Here is a 19,116-nt window from a genome sequence, read left to right as displayed (position 1 = left end):
AGGGCAAAGGGAGGCGAAGGCGAGAGGGAACGCGCGTGTCGCGGACATTCCAGTGTCGGGAAGCGTTCTGAGAGCGCTCACTCACCGCGACGCTACCATTAATAATCACTTTGATGCATAACGCGGCCTTACTATTATTTACGTCCGACCGGCGGTCGTGCAGCGTCACGATTTACGATGCATTGTGGTCGGGTCTTGTGCACACACTTGCCGACTCTTGCCGCCGAGTCTTTCCTTTCCTCTCTTTTCGCTTCTCTCCTGTTGCTTTTGTTCCAAGCCGAATTGAGTACTTCATGGAGTTCTTAGAGAAGAATCAGCGGATTCTTCAGAGATTTCGTGATTATTACTTATAGATAGTAACTTTTCCTTTAATATATTGGAATTAGGTTTCCTTTGGTCGATGTTCATTGAAAAAATATAGTATTCTTCGATTAGAAAAATGGGAAAGAGAATAATTGAGATAGCAAAATTCGCTAATAACGTTAGAATTAGATGTATCTCGAACCCGAATCGGCATGTTGAAGATTCGCGAAAGTTTGTAATTTTCGTCCTCGTATCCCCTATAAATTATTCCCTGTGTTTTCATTCCGTCATTAACACCATATTGTTATCTATCTGACTATGATTTCACTTTGACATAAACACGCATACATCAAATGATAAAAAAAGAGTTGAGAAACAAAGGAAAATAATAAAAAGAATGTCTCGCTATTCGTTGAAAAAGACATACTCTGCTCAAGAGCTGTCGACGGATCGGCAAGATCAAGCAGAACGAAATAAGAAGTACGAATTAAACGCTCGCGTAAACGATCCGACGCGAAGGTCTAAGAGGGTAGGAGGATAGGCTTCGCCTGACAAACTTGCTGACGGGTTTTAATTAGCAACAGGGGAGGAGATTAGACGAAGTCAGGTTCTCTTGCAGCCGCGCTGCCGTCACTAATGCATCTTGGAATGGGATTCCGGGGGTGGAAGAGTGAGACCTCCAGAAGTGACAATTTCAGGAACGATTAGCCGTCACGCTCTGAGTTATGCGCTTACTAAACGGAGCACCTCGCACCCTACGGAACTGTGGCATGCATTTCGTAAAAATAGAATTAGAGGGCCTGCGAGTATGCATCCATTCTCTCTCTCTTCCTCTTTTTGTCATTCGTTCTAGTGCGAGGGTGGCGCACGAAAGAAGAGTGACCGCGGCTGAGCGCAACAAAAAATTAGGCCGGTGATTATAAGGCATTAAAAGGAATACACCAATGATAGCTTATTTATTTTTGGCCTCGTTTAAACGAGAATTTTTGGTATATGGGACGAGTTCCATACATAGATACATCGTAAATGATATTTAAGTCATTCCTCCGACCTTCGAGTTTTTTATAGCTTTTCATTAGATATTGTGATAGGCTAAAGGAAGAAATATTTTAAATGTTAAGCCATCTAATTAAACGAATGAACAGAAATATATATTTAATAATTTTTATAGAAATAAACGAATCGCGTGTGAAATCTTATGGCGATAGATTAAGTGTAAGTTATATTTTAGGTCGAACTTACAACGATCTGAACCAGTATCCTGTGTTCCCTTGGGTGTTGACTAATTACGAGACGAAAGAACTCGATCTCAGTCTGCCTAGCAACTATCGTGATTTATCAAAGGTATAAAATACGTATATATTACGTATATAAATGATACTTCGTGTGATGCTTAAATTTTGCTATATCTGTTCAGCCAATCGGAGCGTTAAACCCAAGTAGAAGGGCTTACTTCGAGGAACGCTTTCAAAGTTGGGAGCATGACAGTATACCGCCGTTCCACTATGGCACACATTACTCCACAGCTGCTTTTGTTTTGAACTGGATGATACGTGTGGTAAGTGTTTAATACCTATTTTTAATACGACTAAGAAAATTCTATTTATCATGAGTTTACCACTCGTCTAAATAAAATGCTTCCTTAATTCAATATTTTGTAAATAGAGTTCAATCTTACGCAATGTATTCCCAATTTATCAACGAATGCTTCTAAAGCAACGCGGAATATCTGGACGAAATCGTCGATTTTCCAGCTGACTATTTTAGAAACCTGTCCACCTCGAGCCATAAATTTTGTCACATTCAGTAGTATGTATCTACACACTAATTTGGAGGCGTCGGAACGCTCTAGAGGCAACGAAGCTCGCCTTCCCGTTAAATATGTGCATTTCTTTTCTGCTGCATTTCCTCGGATTCTCCCTCTTCTTCCATTTCAAGGATACGCGTAAAAGTACACCTCTCACCGCTTATCGCTATAATTTTTATTACTTCATCGATTAGATACATTAATTTCATGATTATTAGCGTGCCGAGTAAGTGGTGAGAAAATGAAGACAAGAAAAAAATAGCATTTACGTTCATGACTCGGTTTATCGCTGCTTCTAGTATAATCCATTGCACGTTCAATGATAGTTATTGCGCATACACGCGCGCGACACGTTCGATAGCGATTGAATCTCATGTAAATGGTGAAGCTCGAACGAGCAAGCATAATTTCCACGCATTTACATACAAATCGTCAATAAGCGGTTTTACTGTTGTTTCACTGGCGAGACGCCCTGGTGTTCCTTGTAAGGATATACTGCATCGTAAACAATTTATTGCTTTATAACTGCACCGCTTCTTGTCTCTTTGGGCCCGTTTCCATGAGCACCCTCGACGCCCTGGTCGCGATCGACCTGTGGTGCGGCGAGATAGTTCCAGTCTCAAACTGCTCGTTTCTTGGATCATTGTAAACGTTCCAGGCACATCTTGTCGAAAATCTCGTTCGCCGACAGGGCTGTAAATCACGGCTGTATCTTCGACGCCTACGCGTGAAACTCTCACCGATCACAGGGGGTCCTCTGTTAACATTCATCAGCCTGTCAGTGAAATGAACGACGGATAGGACTTTAAGCGCGAAACCATATAACAAAGTAGCGTTTCAGTGGTCTTCCCGCATGATGGTTTAAGGACTTTTTGCTAGTGGTCGTGGGAGAATACGTGGCTCTAAAACTTTTAGAAAATTCGATGCTTATTCATTAGACGATGGAGGATTTTAAAAAGTGACGTTGTTCCGATAAAATGATCAAAATTAACGCACAATATCAGAAGGAAGAAAAAATCATGCGACTTCAATCAATTATCGAATGCCAAAAGAATTTCAATTTTGGACGTACGAAGAATTTGGATGTCCAATTATTTATCACGATAAAACTTGGTATTTCAGGAGCCCATGACAACGATGTTCTTGGCTCTACAAGGTGGCAAATTCGATCATCCGAATCGGCTGTTCTCCTCGATCGCTCTATCTTGGAAGAATTGCCAACGCGACACTTCGGATGTCAAGGTTTGTTCCATGTTTCATTTTTTAAAGTCGCTCGTTAGTTATATCTTTACAAAATGGAGTAAATTCATGCATTTTTATAGTCTATTGTCTATTACAATAAATTATTCGTTAACAGGAATTAATTCCGGAATTCTTCTTCTTACCGGAAATGTTGGTGAACAGCAATCGCTATCGCTTAGGTAGGCAAGAAGATGGTAGTGTAGTTGGCGACGTTGAATTACCTCCGTGGGCATCGTCCCCGGAAGAATTTATACGAATCAATCGAATGGTACGTTCAAGAAATTCTATTCAATTGAAATGCATATATTTTAAAACGTATCGGGCAAACTATATTTTATTACTTTAATTGCTGCAGGCTCTAGAGTCAGAATTCGTGTCCTGTCAATTACACCAGTGGATTGATTTAATATTTGGCTACAAGCAGAAAGGTGAGACCAATCGATATTACAATGTTAATCTGATTACCCTTCTTAAAAGAATTATGTAAAAGAAAATATAGACAACAAAACGTAAAATTTTACAAAAAATATTCCTCAATATCCACTTTGCTGTAAATACAAATACTTCAAATCAGAAAAGAGCTATAAAATCAAAGTAATTGGAAAAGAAGAAAGATAATTCGAATCCATAGAAAGTCTTACGAAATCTCATTAATTTTTCCACGTAAATTTTTCGAAGGAATCGACGCGATATCTGTACAATGGTGCGAGTAGTAGGCTAGACCGGGTGTTGGGACACGCGTGGTCGAGTCAAATTAGATTTCCACCGGTGGTAATTGCCGGTGGCGCCTCTATATCCGGCGCTTCCCCGAAGATGTTGACGCCAAGGAGGCAGCGGGTGCCGGCGCTCGCCGCGCGTATGGAAGGAATTAGTTTTTAGTTAGCTTCCTCCCGGTCTTGTCCCAACCAATTAGGCACGTGTGCCGGCCGCGACAATGCGCGCCACCCCTAATACGCAACACGTTTACAGTTGGTTGCACGAGAGTACAGGCAACCGGATATACCGGCCACGAGCAATCGGTAGCGGCTTGAAAGATATGCAACGCGAGAATTTGGTGGTAAAATTAAATTTAATGGTTCGGGAACACGAAAGATGTATTTTCAAGCGGTCATCAGATTTATTTAGTGTTGAGTCACGAGGAGATAATATGGTCTCAATTTTCTTCAGAATAAACAAATATTTGCTCTGTGAAAACTGTGACGACAACAATTATAGGTGGCTAATTAACTTGTATTTAAATGGAAATTTGTATAAGTTAATTCGTGTTAGAATTATAAATGTTTTATTGGAAACTAAAATTTGCCTTCCTTAAAAATGTTTTCCGCGAATTTTCTTTTAGGTCCGGAAGCTGTTCGAGCAACGAACGTTTTCTACTATTTAACATACGAAGGTAGCGTGGATCTAGATACGATAACCGATCCAGTTATGAGAGAAGCCATAGAAAATCAAATTCGAAACTTTGGTCAAACACCCTCGCAACTTTTAATGGAACCGCATCCTCCGAGAAGCTCGGCGATGCATTTGGTAAACAATATTCATTTCATAATACGTCATGCTTCTCGATAGTCAAATCATTGTTTAGCATCGTAGAACTATGCAGTAAGAAGAGTGTGCAATGTATCGTAGGTAATCTGTCTAGAAAAAGGAGCAAAGGATCTCTGGGAACTAGACTAACAAATCAATAGGCTCTAATAAGGATGTGAAGTCTTAAAAGTATTCTGTTAGTTTTAGAATAGTAGTACTAATCTCTAGAAGAATTCATAAATTTATTGAGTTAGTTTAGAGTTTGATAGTTTAGATCTATCATTTAAATTTTATCATGCGGTACCTTCGTGGTTTTTTTTAGGTAGTTTCCTTAGCGTCAAAGCATACTCTTTCCCTTCGAAGTACCTATGTTCTAAAACGAAATTATTATGCAAGGAACTATCTAAAATTTTAATGTAATTTTCATTTGTGCTTTAATGTGATTTAAATATGCTTCGTTTCATTATATCATGACTAACCTCATGCGTTCTACTAAAACAAACGATCAATTAACGAATTTTAAACGAAAAGGAACAATTTTTATGATCTGAATATTTCCATAGATATGATCTTTTTCAATATTGGAAATTAACTTGCTATTTTAAAGAAGCCTTATAATTTATTTTGTATGATCAATATTAAAGAAATTCCGTAGCTAAAAATTACACTAGGTTTATATTATTTCAAAGCCGCACCGAACGTATGATAAAATTTAGAAAAACGCAACATCTGACATACTTAACAGAATACTAAATTGCATCTTCTACATCTCTAACCAAGCCACCCTCGAATCATGCAACAACGAGTCACTATATATATATCTACCTACAGAAGCGTACAATGCACGCTTTTCTTTCTGTTCAATCGTTCCGAACGAGAAGAGTACCGCGATGTTTGACAAGACGTTGCCAACCGTGTTGCAGTCGCCGATGATGTTTTCGAGTATCCCAGACGATGTGTGTATGACCATCAAATTCCCATCGAACTCGCCGATCTGTCATATTTCGGCTAACACGTATCCTCAGTTACCTTTACCATCCGTCGTCACAGTCACTACTGGTCAGCAATTTGCTGTCAACAGATGGAACACCAACTACGCGGGTATTTTATTTTAATTTTATTTCTCATTTTATCATCCTTAAAAATCCTTAAAAATTTATTAACATGCAAAATAATTTATAGCATCTGTGCAATCGCCAAGTTACGCAGATACTCCACAAGCACAAGCTGCTAATCAACCATTGTCTATGGATCCTGTTCTGTGTAAGTATAACGAAGAACAGTAAGAAATATTCCGTGGAAAGAGTAATATAAAAATTCCTACAATAAATTTCGTAGCTCAAGCAGCAAATAGTCCGAATCCCACGTTACGTCGTCACTTGGGTGACAATTTCAGTCAGAAGTTGAAGATAAGGAGTAACTGCTTCGTCACCACAGTGGATAGTAGATTCTTGGTTGCCTGTGGTTTCTGGGATAATAGCTTCCGCGTGTTTTCTACTGAAACTGGTAATAAGGCTTGTGGATATGTATTTTTGTTGAAATACGGACAAAGCGAAATGCCTCAGTTTAGAGAAAAGGAAGCAGGAGATCTTCTCTAACATAATTATTCCTATTTTCAGCAAAAATCGTACAAATAGTGTTCGGTCACTATGGAGTTGTTACATGTTTGTCACGTAGTGAGTGCAATATCACTTCTGATTGCTACATAGCATCTGGAAGTGCCGATTGCACGGTCTTGTTGTGGCATTGGAATGCCAGAACGCAGACGATTGTAGGTGAGGGTGAAGCACCAGCACCTAGAGCAACCCTTACGGGACACGAGCAACCAGTGACTGCTGTTGTCATTTCGGCTGAACTGGGCTTGGTCGTTTCTGGATCTTATTGTACGTAATTAACCAATGTTTGAAGTTTTCATTGTAGGTTGAATGTATTAATCAAGACATAAGTTTATAAAACAGTCTCAATAATGAAAACAGAATTTAATGAACTGTGTACTATTTACAGACGGACCAGTTCTTGTGCACACAACTTTCGGTGATCTTTTAAGATCATTGGAAGCACCAAATGGATTTTCTTCGCCTGAAAATATTTCAATGTCGCGAGAGGGTGTCATCGTCGTAAATTACGAACGTGGACATATAGCAGCTTTCACTATAAATGGAAAACGACTTCGTCACGAGTCTCATAATGATAATCTTCAGGTAATTCATATTAGTCTCAACAACGCGATAGTATTTCATTCCTTCTTTTATCGTCATAGAATTATGTTGCTGCTGAGACAAGTACCGGTATTTTTTACGCTCGATAAGAAATTAATTATTATGTTACAAACAACTTTCATTCTTTCAGTGTCTGCTCCTCAGTAGAGATGGCGAGTACTTAATGACAGGTGGTGATAAACGAATCGTAGAGGTGTGGAGGACGTTCAATTTAGCTCTTCTCTATGCATTCCCAGCTTGTGAAAGTAGCGTACGTTCTCTAGCACTTTCGCATGACCAAAAGTAAGTATAACTAAATTTCGTATCACTTATATAATTCAACATTTTTTCATCTCTTTTCCGATTATCATAGGTTAAGAGAAAGAAATTTATTACAACTGCAAATCCACAATTGCAATTTATTTAACGTTTTAGGTTTCTCCTAGCTGGTTTAGCCAACGGGTCGATCGTGATCTTCCATATCGACTTTAATAGATGGCATCACGAGTTCCAGCAACGCTACTGAGACTGTTTCGCGTACGTCTAGCAAAGTCGAACGAGACACGAACGTAGTTCATCCGTCGTTCGTCTTCCTTCTACAACATCAACAGATTTCCCTCAGTCATGTATGAGTAGGGACGGTAACATCCACTCAAAAGTCAGTTTCGCAACATCCGATCGTGTGTGCAATTCGATTCGAACAGATCTACGATTCGATCGCAACGTGTCGAATTTAAAGAAAAGGAAACCGCATCGTGCAATAACGCGAGGATTGGACAAAGCGTTCATCGACTATCTCGATCGTTCAAAATAAAAAAAAAAAAAAAAAGGAAAAAAAAAGGAAAAAACGATTTCGAGTATGGTGAACGAACTCTGATCCTCTAGTGTTTACAGATAGGAGCAACGAGCAACGACGCTTTCGTAATCGTTTATTACAATCAAGTAGTGGGCGCAGAGAACAGTAGTCGCCGAGCAGCAGGTATACTTATGATATTCAGCGTTTTAGCAATAAACAAAAGAAAAAAAAAATAATATTCGCTTTTTCGCGATTCTATGGAAGAATATTCGAGTGCTTCCGTGAGATGACGCGTGCGAACCGATTGACCATGCGTAAGTGCACGAAGGTGAAGCGAAATTTCGAGCACGGGGGAACTGGCCAGGCTCGAGCACGCGTTATTCTACGATTTCGATTGGTATCGATACTTGCCTCGAGATTTCTAGCCATGCAAAAACCGAGAGAGAGAAAGAAAGAAAGTATCCAGGAGGACTCAACAAAGAAAAGAGAAATAGATACGAACCGCATCATTCCCTCTCTCTCGAAACGCTAGTCAATTACGAATACATTCAAATTTATCTGTACGCTTGCGAATACTCGAAGGCCGATTCTCTCGACTCACACCGTTCGAGGGTGCGTGGCGCAATGATGTAATCGTGATCAGATCCTCGCACAGTAAACTCGCAACGACGTAATCGCGAGTATCTCTTTGTGGCATGCCGTAACCACGTTATGTTTCTATTTCTTGTACGAAAGGAACATGAGCGTGGTTATGGTCCTCCGGTGACACATGTCTAGTGCTAGAGTAACGTCCCGTGTAAATACGATTATCTCTACGGCGTATAAATATACATAAAATATATTATATATTATATACGTACACGGATAACTTCGTGTTAAGGTGTCGAGCGAATGAGCGACAGATGAGGGAGAGAATTGTATTTCTGCGCTGATGTCGTAATTGCTGCTCGTGATAATGACACACTTTTTGGCTAAGCACTTAGTGAGTTCAGTTTTACGAGACATAGGACCGTAAACGACACACGTACACGTGTACTCAAAACACAATCCCACCTATAGAGATCCCTTCACAAAATAAACATCTTCAAATCTTTACACGTTTGCACAAAAAGGCACTTTCGCAGGGACGATCAACGCTTTTTTCGCAGGGCCGTGCACTGGGTTGCCCCAAATCTCGAGGAATACCCATTCATACACACAAGCACATACATACACACACACACACAATATAATACTATTCACCGTAATCATCACTATCATCCCGCAAACACTTCCTATTCCCCAATATTCACGTCCTTCGAAAGAGATCCTAATTTTTTATCAAAGCCGTCCAGCTTAACTTTTTGCGAGGATATTTCTTGGTATTTTCGCACGCGATGTATAATTAATCAGCAGAGACGAAGAATTATTAATAGGCTTTAAAACGAGCGAGTCTGAATCACGTGGATTTACCCGAATTCGTTGACGTCGATCCTATAGTCATTGCTAGAGATCGACGTCGTTCGTGTGTGAGCGTGTCGCCCGTATGACGATTCGAATGGGACAGAAAAAGGCTAGGATTGCACCTCGTGAACAATCGCAAGATCAAAGAACGAAAGAAACAGAGATAAATGTGTAAATGTAAAGGTCGATCAAATTGGATGGATCATCGAAGAAGTAGAAGGAAAATGTAGAACGAATTTTTCGAGAAATAACAATATCGCGAATGATCCATGCGACTCTCGTCTACTCGTCGTTTCGCTGTATCACGAATGCTAGTCACTCTTTCTTGCATAAAAATTGGTGTTCATCACTGAATTAAAGGAAACGCGTGTGTGCACAGCTTTTATTGTTTACGATTGATATTCGATCGGCATAAAATGTCATTCACTTTCTATGATGTAGTATGCTAGCGAATCGCTTTTATCCAACGGATCAATGATTCTTCTTTTTACACGCACGCTTGTTAGTCATCTCGGTAGATCCGAATGTGTTTCTCTTCGGTAACGATCAGTGACGTGATATTTAAATCGGACGGTATTCGTAAACGAAGGAATGAAAAGTCAGAGGCAAGAGTGGCGAAGAAATGGTGGACAAAGTGTGTGAGGGCGCGAAAAGAGGTTGGCGTGAAAGGAAAGGTGGCGTAAGTGAGGATAATCCGGAACGTGAGTTTTGTGGCCACGTCGGTAATTGTCGCGACGTGATATCTCGCGAGTCTACACAGTGGCGTTCGATAGGATAGAGACTTAATTTCAACACGATTCTGTGCGATTAACCGCGGAAAGTACTTAATATTAAAGAAAGACAAATCAATCACAATGGATTACGAGAATGTATTCTTAAAATAGAAAAATTGTCCTGAATTACGATATAAGATGTAAACGTCTCAGGATGCATCTAGTCAAGACTCGCGACCAGAAACGTGGCGAATTACCGATGGATCCCGAATTTCTTAGATGTCGATACACTTAAAAAAAAAAAAAAAAAAAAAAAAAAATAATCATATTACAGTACAGTCTACATGGTAGATCTAAAGTAAGTGCATGGTGCCGTCGTTTTAGCGATCAATCACTCTTGAGCTTGCGAAACAAACAAACAAAGAAAAAAAAAAAGAAGATGTCACGATGTAAAGTTGTAATAACGATTTATCATAAAAGTTTTTAGTGTCGGTTCTTGTATCGTGCACCCGGTTCGCTACCGGTCTCGTTAATCGTACAATTTATACACGCATAGGACAATGTTACGTGTGCAGCAACGTGTTAAACAATGGTATTATCGCTACTACTCGTTATGGGCGTGCTTATTGCATGATTGTTCGTGTTGTTTTGTTCGCGTGGAGAGAGAGAGAGAGAGAGAGAGAATGTGTATGAGAAATCTTGCTAGCCAGACGGAGGGAGAAAAAGGAGAAATGAAAGAAAAAAGAGGAATAAATGCGCACGTTTGCTGTATGCGTGTGTGTGCATGTGTGCGAGAAAGGGAATCGTGTCTGGTGCTTTGGATAATGTTAATTTCTCGCGTACGCGTGATGATAGCTTGTCACGCGTGCAACTGTTCACACATTGTACTTAATGTACAGTCCGCGTATTATCGACACCTTATTTTCGCTACAATGGAATTAGGAATGGGCAAAGGGAAATATGAAAGGGGGTAAAAAAAGAGAGGAAAAGAAAACAGAAGAGAAGAAACATACGTGTCATTCTGGCTGTATTCTCTGCTTCTCACATAATGTTTTTCGGTCGAATTTAAATCTTTTCGAAGGTCGAGAAAAAGGACATTTGAACAAGTTCTTTCGAACTTTGCAAATTTGAAAGATTTGTGAGAAATTAACACGTCTGCACAAAAATAAACACTTAACAAGTGCGAAGCAGCGTAATCAGTGAGAATGTACCGTGATGAACGAAAGCAAGAACTTAAGGAAGGAGGATAAGGAAAACAAAATGATATGAGAGAACGAATGAAAAAACAAAACAAAAAAAGGACAAAAAGATTTTAAAAAGAGGACTTTTTATATTTGTTTATAGGTGTGTGAGAATGCTACACTTTTCGAGCAAGTTGTTAGTAAATTCCCTCCATATTGCTATATATATATATATATATATATAAATAATATTATATATATATATATTAAAAAATATATATAAAGGAAGTTAACAAAAAAAAATCAATTTTCTGTCCGTACTCGAACTTCGGTACACGTAAGAGTAACGCTACTATTTTAAATAACGCTAAGTACAACGCTACAACAAAGGTTTGCCTATATAATTATTATTACAACTATACTTTATTCTCATTATTAATTCATATGGTTATTATTAATTATCATTACTATGATTACGAGGTATAATTGATTAGTATTCTTGACATCACACGCGTTTGTGAATGCATTTTGACATGTGTACTTATTAAGAAATATTATAATAATTGAATCGGTAGACGCGAACGATACAAAAGAAAAAACGAACACGAAGAAGGTGAAATAAAAAAAGGAAACAGAAATTTGTACAATTCGAGAACGAGTTAGGGTTCGTCCGATGGTTTCCATATCGAGCCAAGAAAAGACGATGTTTCCGTTATTTACCGTGAATTATCAAGAAAGTGCGAGGTAATTGCGAACCATGTGTAAGATGTTAGGAGAAAAATTACGCAAAAAGGTAAGAACACAAAAAAAGAAGAGGAAAATGTAAAGGAAGAAATAGGCGGAAAAAAATAAATAGACAAGAAGATTAAACGGTTCGTTTACATACGGAACTGCCCGTAGAAGTACTTACGTACGGATTTAATCAAACGTTCTAAGCGTAATCACGGGCGGATGAGAGGGACAAGCGCATAAATGTCGCGGGATAACACTTACTCGGACGCTTAGTCGTTAGAATCGTAACCTCTTCAGTATTTAACTGCGCCACGGTTGAAGAAAATCGTGACGACGACGTGGAATCGATTCGATAGCGAGGAAGGTCGAAACGTGTATCCGTGCAATTTGGATTCAAAATCCTTGGCGATTGTTTCGTGAAAGGAAAAAAATTGTCCCGTCGTCACGAGCTTCTTCTCAAACCCGAAATAATTTTCCAATCAATCGATAAAAGTCAATATATGCGAGATTGTAGAGAGAAAACTAAAACTAATAATAATGCAAACAGAGAAAAATACGATGATGAAGAAGAAACACATACACACAGAGAATAATAAGGACATATAGCGAAATCATGTAGAACTGCGATTGTTTAAACGTGATCATCGAGTTCATCTGCGTCAAGTAGTGTTTTATAATCGTGAGTCCGTTTCTTATGGTAAGCGATACGATTTAAATAATTGTACAGCATTTGTAATGCTACACGAGCCATCCGCTCTGGATTAAGCTTAAGCCCATCCGGTTCACAACACAAATAAACCAATTTAATCACTGCAGTTACATTTCTTCAAAGACTGAACATCGTTCCGCGGCATATTGTTTTCTATGTATGCATAATGTATATTTCACCACCACGTTACGCCATGTCCATTGTTAATCGTAATTTCAAGCCAGCATTTAGAATCTTAATATTCGATTCGCTATGAGAATGTTCGATTAGCAAATTGGGGGTGAAGTGAGGTAAAAAGGATAAAGGGAAAAATTACGGCGCGGGGGGGGGGGCGGTAGAGAAAAGAAATGCAAAAAAGAAAAATAATCGAGATACGAAGAAAGATAATAATATGGCCTAACTTTTTCACAACTTACGACGCGATGTAGATGATACGTAGAACGCCATAAAATGAAACAAAAAAAAAAAAAAATATTAAAATAATAATAATAATAATAAAAGCAACAAAGATGGATCGATGTTCGATCGACGAATAAATGACTGCAAAATTAATTACAGTTTTAAATGGAACCTCGATGCTTGTCTAAATATGATTTCCGATCGAAAGCCAAAATTGTAACTGCGACATCATACGTCGGTCAGTCTCGTCGAACACGGGCGACGCAGGTTAATTCCCGGCACTTTTAACAGAGTACTATTAAGTAGAGGTACTTAAGTCATTGCTACATACCAATATAAGCTCTATTGCTTATTTTATACTTAGTATTATCGTAACGTTTCGATTAGAGGTAACATAATGGGAAAGTTGTATCTTAGCATAAGGTAGACTAATCTGTAAAGATAAGTAGTCAAATAAATGAAAAGTACATTTGATGTTGCAGATGGTTTTTCATTTACTTTCACTTTCACTGTTGTACTAGATACGCTAATGATTAAAATTTACATTGATTGATGGATACTTACTAACCTTGAAGCAGCCTTCAATGCCATTGACATGACTTCGATGACCATGAATAAGATTTTAAGGTATTTATTTTAATTTAAAAAGAATCGACAAAAAATCATTGGAATAGGTTTTCAAGAAACATAATTCTATATGGTACCGATTTATTTATTTCATTCACAATCACAAGAGGACACTGGCGTGCCCGGATATATAATATAGATTATACACACTCGTTAGAAAATAGGTACATGTTACCAGCGGTACCGGGTTACTCTCTCCATTCGAAGATCACTTGTCCAGTGAAATATGTAAATACTCGTCAGCCCGTTCGTTCGTTTCGTGATATGATATGCATGCGCGTCCCACACATATCGATCATCCACGATCGATATTTCATCGGTTTGACAAATCCAATGGAACGATGCGAAGTGAAACGACATCGTATCGTTCGACGTTACTCGAAAAATCCGATTACGGTACAAAAAAAGTAACCCGCTAACTCGAACATTGACGCATAATAATAGTATACAGGAACGAATAGAAAAATGCCAGATTGAAAAGAATTCATACACTGACGATGAGTATCAGGCAGGTCAACGACTTTACTTACATCGAGCGTCGCTATTTTTTAACTAATTGTCGTATTCAAAGTTATAATAATAGCTACCAGCATCGGCTGCTGAAAGGATATTTCTCGACTTAAAATTAATACTGCCCCAATCCTTTGATTGGATTTTATTTGAGAAACCAGGACACTAATTTTACTCATTAATAGGAGAACATGAAATATAGTTGGCTATTGTTAAAGAAATTATAAGTAGAAAATGAATAAGAAAATATTGAAGAGGAAAATACGGAAGGGGACACGGGATTGGAAAATACCGGCGAGGTTGAAATCCTACTGCAAAGCAATTAGGGATATACTGCAGTATAGCAAAGCCATATGAAAGATGCTACATGCATTAGACAGCACTGATCGTAAATTTTAATGGTATTTGTTGCTGTAGCTCGGTTCCTTTTTATTTTTTTTTTCTTTTTTTTTTTTTTTGTAATATTATATTCCTCTTCATAGTTCCCCATGTCTATAAGAACACGTTTTCTGTGACTACTTTTCTGCTAGTAGCACTTATATCTAGTAACACTTATCCTTCAGTAACCTTCACTGGTGAATACTCGTGACCTTAGCTACAGTATTACGGTATTACAGATCTATTCTATCATGTATCTATTCCTTGCATACACATAGAAAAGAACGTTCTTCAGTCTCAGTACGTTTGAACGGCTACTCCAATTGCAAAACGATGCAGGCATCGCGGTAATTACGTTCACCGTATGAAATTGTTCGGGTAAGTTCAGTCTGTAGTACAATGCTTGTAATTCGTACGAAAGAATATAATAGTTATGTTAATTTTGTCTGCCGTGTAAACAACGATGGGCGTCGCTGGAATCTCAAAGGACGATCTCGAAAAACTCACCGGCAGCCAAACTATCAAATTGACTGGATACGCGTATTAGTACAACGATTATACAAATATACGTATATATGCGTGTATATGCTCCGAGGATTAACCACTAAAAGCTTATGACGTTCTGCGCTACTTTCTACGATACTACACTATTTTGCAGCTTGGCACATTTTTATCGTGTCTCTACTGTACTTATGTTATCACCATTTTCTCTTGCAATTAGTTCAAAAACTATCATTCTATAGTATCTCTTGCACAGTAATCTATGTTTCGATACAGATTAGATATACTTTCAACTACATGGAACACAGAGTGTCTTTACAAACGAAATCTCATACCTTAATAATTAAGCAGGCAATTATTCTGTCTTACGTATACATCGATTGCTCGCTTCTCGACGATCCTCCTCATCCGTATGTCTTCCAAAGACGCCCATGTACATGCAGGAATGCAGCTTCTATACTTTTCATGGCTGATCGATCGTTAACCGACATAAAATACAAGCCATCGCGGTCGATCGAGGTATCATTAGACGCGTAACAATTGGTACCATTTTACGCGCGCTCCTCTCGTACACCCCGTGTTCTTCAACTTTATACTTGATTATTATATCTGTTATACATATTTCTTACGATACATCATAATGTCGCTTGTATACGTGTGATATACACGCTCCGCATCGTTCGCGTTGATTCATTTCTTTACGACGCAGCCCTTCGCACGTGCATGCAACGTTATCGAGTAGATACACACGTATTAGAATAAAGTTCAATAAATGTCCCTAAATAAATTCTCCATGCCTCTACGAGACGCTCCTTTAACTTCTCTTTATTAACTTAGAACCACTCTATTTCTCTCTCTCTCTCTTTCTCTCATACTAGCGCTACTATCGCCGATTTCACGACTTCTCCACAATTTTGTATTTCCTGAATTACCATTAAGAACTCTTACCTTCTAAATCTCCTAAATCTATAAGATTCCCAAGAAATCCTCTCCTTCCTTCCTTTTCCGAGAAAAGGATAGCTGAGGTAGACAGGCGCCATAATAGAAATTATCTACAACGGCCTTCACCGATTCAAACTCTTAAACGTAATGATATCATTGTCATTACATTACACACTTTCCTTGAAAGGACTGTACTCGCACGTTTCTGTATGTGTGTTTATTTGTTCGTTTCATATGAATGCACGTACCTCCGGGCGCGTTATCACAAACAGTGCCCATCGACGAGCTTCATACCGAAACACATATCGCCTTAAATAAGAACATTTGCGCGAAATTGGCGTAGGAGCGTGAATTAGTAAACGTCGCTTTCGCTACATCTATTTTTATCTTGTTTTTTCATCTATATTATCCTGCTCTTCGTTTGGTTGCTTCCCGTTGTGTTCGTATCGCACGATTCACATAGAACAACGATTAGTAACGTTCACAGATACGTTTACGTTTAGGAAATATTGCTCTATTCGAAGTCTACAGGATTTATCTGGTTAAATCGGTTATTGTCCTTAGAACATTTCCTCGTGGCGTCATGCATAGATTAATCGACAGAAAGAGTTAACTTCGGAAGCACGAAAGAGGTGCTTTGATTATACGATAGGATCCATCCGGTGGATTTCACGAAGATCACTATCTGAAGCGACTATTGTATGTATCGTGTTGTTTATTTCGTATATTATATCGCAAGTCAACGAGTGCAGCATAATTGCTGTGCAACAGTGTCACGTACATAAGTAATATGCAACCATATACGTTTCACATCGTATAACTAACAAACTTTATGCGTTGTTGACATCGTATTTGTAGATCTCAGCGAGTTTAAATATTTACGATGCTCGTTACATAGGCATGCAGAGATAAATGATCCGACTGAATCGGAGCTTATAGCAGAATATTTCTGTTTCGTAAAATACAAATTATTTGTAACAATTATTTTTGAACAGCAAAGGATACTAACATCCAAATGAAAAAAGATTTACAATTCAGGTACGATTAAGGAAGCAAAGATAATGCTATACAAATAAATTTTAAATCGCCGACGAGCATTACAGGTGATTGTGAAACAATTTCGAGTAAAATCTGTGCGTTCGACCGATCGTTCTCCGCACTGATTCTTTTGTTCGTACCGATTATTTCGAAGTGCTGTGTATATAGCAAAGCTTATTTTCTCTATTCACAATTCTACTATTCTTTATATTCCGCCAGAAAATTATTTTCCAATATCGTCTGTAGAAATTTCACGCGTCTATAGGGATCCCAATTGTTATCCTAGTATCTTGGTCGTATTGTTCGATCGGAAAAGAAAGGGAAAGAATACTTTGTGAAAGTATCGAGCAGCGAACAGTTCGCGCGTTCCGTTGTTTTGTATCATCATAAAATTTTGCTCTATTCTCAACCATCTATTGGGTCAATGAATCTCTTTTCTCTTGATGATAAAATATATATGCTCGTGGTATAGTTGATAAACTATATTTCGTATTCGTGTGTACGCTTGAATGCAGGACCAGCCTGGATTCGTTCTCAAAAAATAAACTATTCTATCTTTTATTTCTATCTTGCTCTCTTTCTCGCTTTCTTAATATTGTTTTTTTTTATACTTATATATATATGTATATTTTTTCGTTACTTTTTGTGCAAAGATAGTTTGAGCAACCTGGCCATCCATCAACTCCGCTATCATATTACACTTTTACAAACATTCTACTACGATCTACTGTTCGTTTACTATTTCACGCTCGCTACGTTTAATTATATTCCAAAAAGCACAGAGTGTGTTATGTCTTTTTTCTGATTTTTTTCACATTTTTGCTTTTTTTTAATTTTTGGTTTGGTTTGTTTCTTTCGTGTTTCTTTCTCGAGCCCTTCTTCTTTAAGATAGGAATTGTACTTAAGTCAGTCAAGCGGTGTGCATTAAATGACGACAGAAGGAAACAACGCCCAAGCCGACGTCCGACAAGAACTGCGACTTCCCGCGATACTTATTCCAGCCGTGCTGTTTTCATCTGCAAAAGATTCACGCTATTCCATATCGAAGTTTCATTTCTACGAACGTCCGCTCTTACTCGCTCAATCTTTCAATCAAAGTCAGTTGAGATTGCTTAATCTTTAATCTTGTAATGTAAGGTTTGTCCCAAAATGATAGAATCATCCTAGTAAATGACACTTCTCATTGTACGATACTCTATATGTTAAACAAAATTATAGTATCGAGTTGATTAAATGTTTTCTTAATACCACACCCTTGCATTGGCAATCCATTTTGCATTAGCAACCCGATTGTGCTTAGACATATGTTACGTTGTTGTTCTGTATAATGTTACGTTGTTGTTCTGCATAATGTAACGTGGTACACTATTTGCTTCATTAGGCATGTTGTTAACAACGGAATGTATTCAACTAACAAAATTGCAAGAGGACACGCATTAACAGAACTTGCAAAAGATCAGATTATCGAAATGTTCAGAAATAATCGTTTTATTAAGGGAAATTGCAAGAAGGATGAAACGTTCGCGGCATATAATTTCGGATTTTTTAAAATTTGACGATGCATATGGTAATTAACCCAGGTGATGCATATGTACATTAACAACTTATCAAAAAAGGAGAATTCTAAGAGAAATGAGCAATTCCACAATAAGTGTTCAACAAGTGCCCAGGAATTGAAGCTGTAAAATCAACAGTACGCAGATGTTACCACATCGGGTCAAGGACAAATTGAATGTAAGCGTATGAAAACACAGCCACCTCTAACGCAAACGAATAAAACAAAACGGTTGAACTGCACCACATTATACATATGGCTTGGATAAGCAAATGGGAAAATGTCATCTGGAGTAACAAAAAGAAATTCAATTTAGACGGTCCAGATGTCTGAAGACACTATTGTCATAATATTCACAAAGGAGAAAGAACATTTCCAAAACGATAACAAGGTAGTGGAAGTGTGACGACGTGGAATGCATTTTGCAGTGTAGATCTTATTTCTAGTAATATCAAAGCTAAAGATTATCGAAACATATTTCAGAATAATCTATTAACATTGAAACAATTAACAAACTA

At 38.1% G+C, this 19,116-nt stretch overlaps 2 protein-coding genes across 23 annotated transcripts in view; one reads left to right on the top strand and one right to left on the bottom strand.

The window, feature by feature from the left end:
* Rg (A kinase anchor protein rugose) overlaps positions 1-13,528 on the top strand; it is a 414,732-nt gene extending 401,204 nt beyond the window's left edge. For 13 of the 22 annotated variants that reach the window (XM_072006201.1, XM_072006150.1, XM_072006238.1 and 10 more), the window contains 13 exons: positions 1,535-1,647; positions 1,721-1,861; positions 3,233-3,352; positions 3,468-3,620; positions 3,708-3,780; positions 4,692-4,876; positions 5,758-5,977; positions 6,059-6,139; positions 6,215-6,382; positions 6,496-6,759; positions 6,881-7,077; positions 7,226-7,377; positions 7,510-13,528. In XM_072006201.1, coding sequence (XP_071862302.1) covers positions 1,535-1,647; positions 1,721-1,861; positions 3,233-3,352; positions 3,468-3,620; positions 3,708-3,780; positions 4,692-4,876; positions 5,758-5,977; positions 6,059-6,139; positions 6,215-6,382; positions 6,496-6,759; positions 6,881-7,077; positions 7,226-7,377; positions 7,510-7,600 — 1,958 coding nt within the window. In that variant the 3' untranslated portion in view covers positions 7,601-13,528. The remainder of the gene's footprint in view (positions 1-1,534; positions 1,648-1,720; positions 1,862-3,232; positions 3,353-3,467; positions 3,621-3,707; positions 3,781-4,691; positions 4,877-5,757; positions 5,978-6,058; positions 6,140-6,214; positions 6,383-6,495; positions 6,760-6,880; positions 7,078-7,225; positions 7,378-7,509) is intronic. The other 9 variants (XM_072006184.1, XM_072006285.1, XM_072006193.1 and 6 more) reach the window with 1 other exon arrangement.
* Positions 13,529-13,738: 210 nt separating this feature from the next.
* The window catches only part of LOC139988665 (synaptotagmin-10), a 53,582-nt gene continuing 48,204 nt past the window's right edge, over positions 13,739-19,116 (bottom strand). Inside the window, exon 10 of the mRNA XM_072006337.1 lies at positions 13,739-18,059. Coding sequence (XP_071862438.1) covers positions 18,056-18,059 — 4 coding nt within the window. The 3' untranslated portion in view covers positions 13,739-18,055. The remainder of the gene's footprint in view (positions 18,060-19,116) is intronic.

This window comes from Bombus fervidus, chromosome 1 (genome assembly GCF_041682495.2).
Source record: "Bombus fervidus isolate BK054 chromosome 1, iyBomFerv1, whole genome shotgun sequence".
Lineage (NCBI taxonomy): Eukaryota > Metazoa > Arthropoda > Insecta > Hymenoptera > Apidae > Bombus > Bombus fervidus.
Note: the sequence above shows the minus strand (reverse complement) of the source record. Positions and strands in the feature narration are given on the sequence as shown.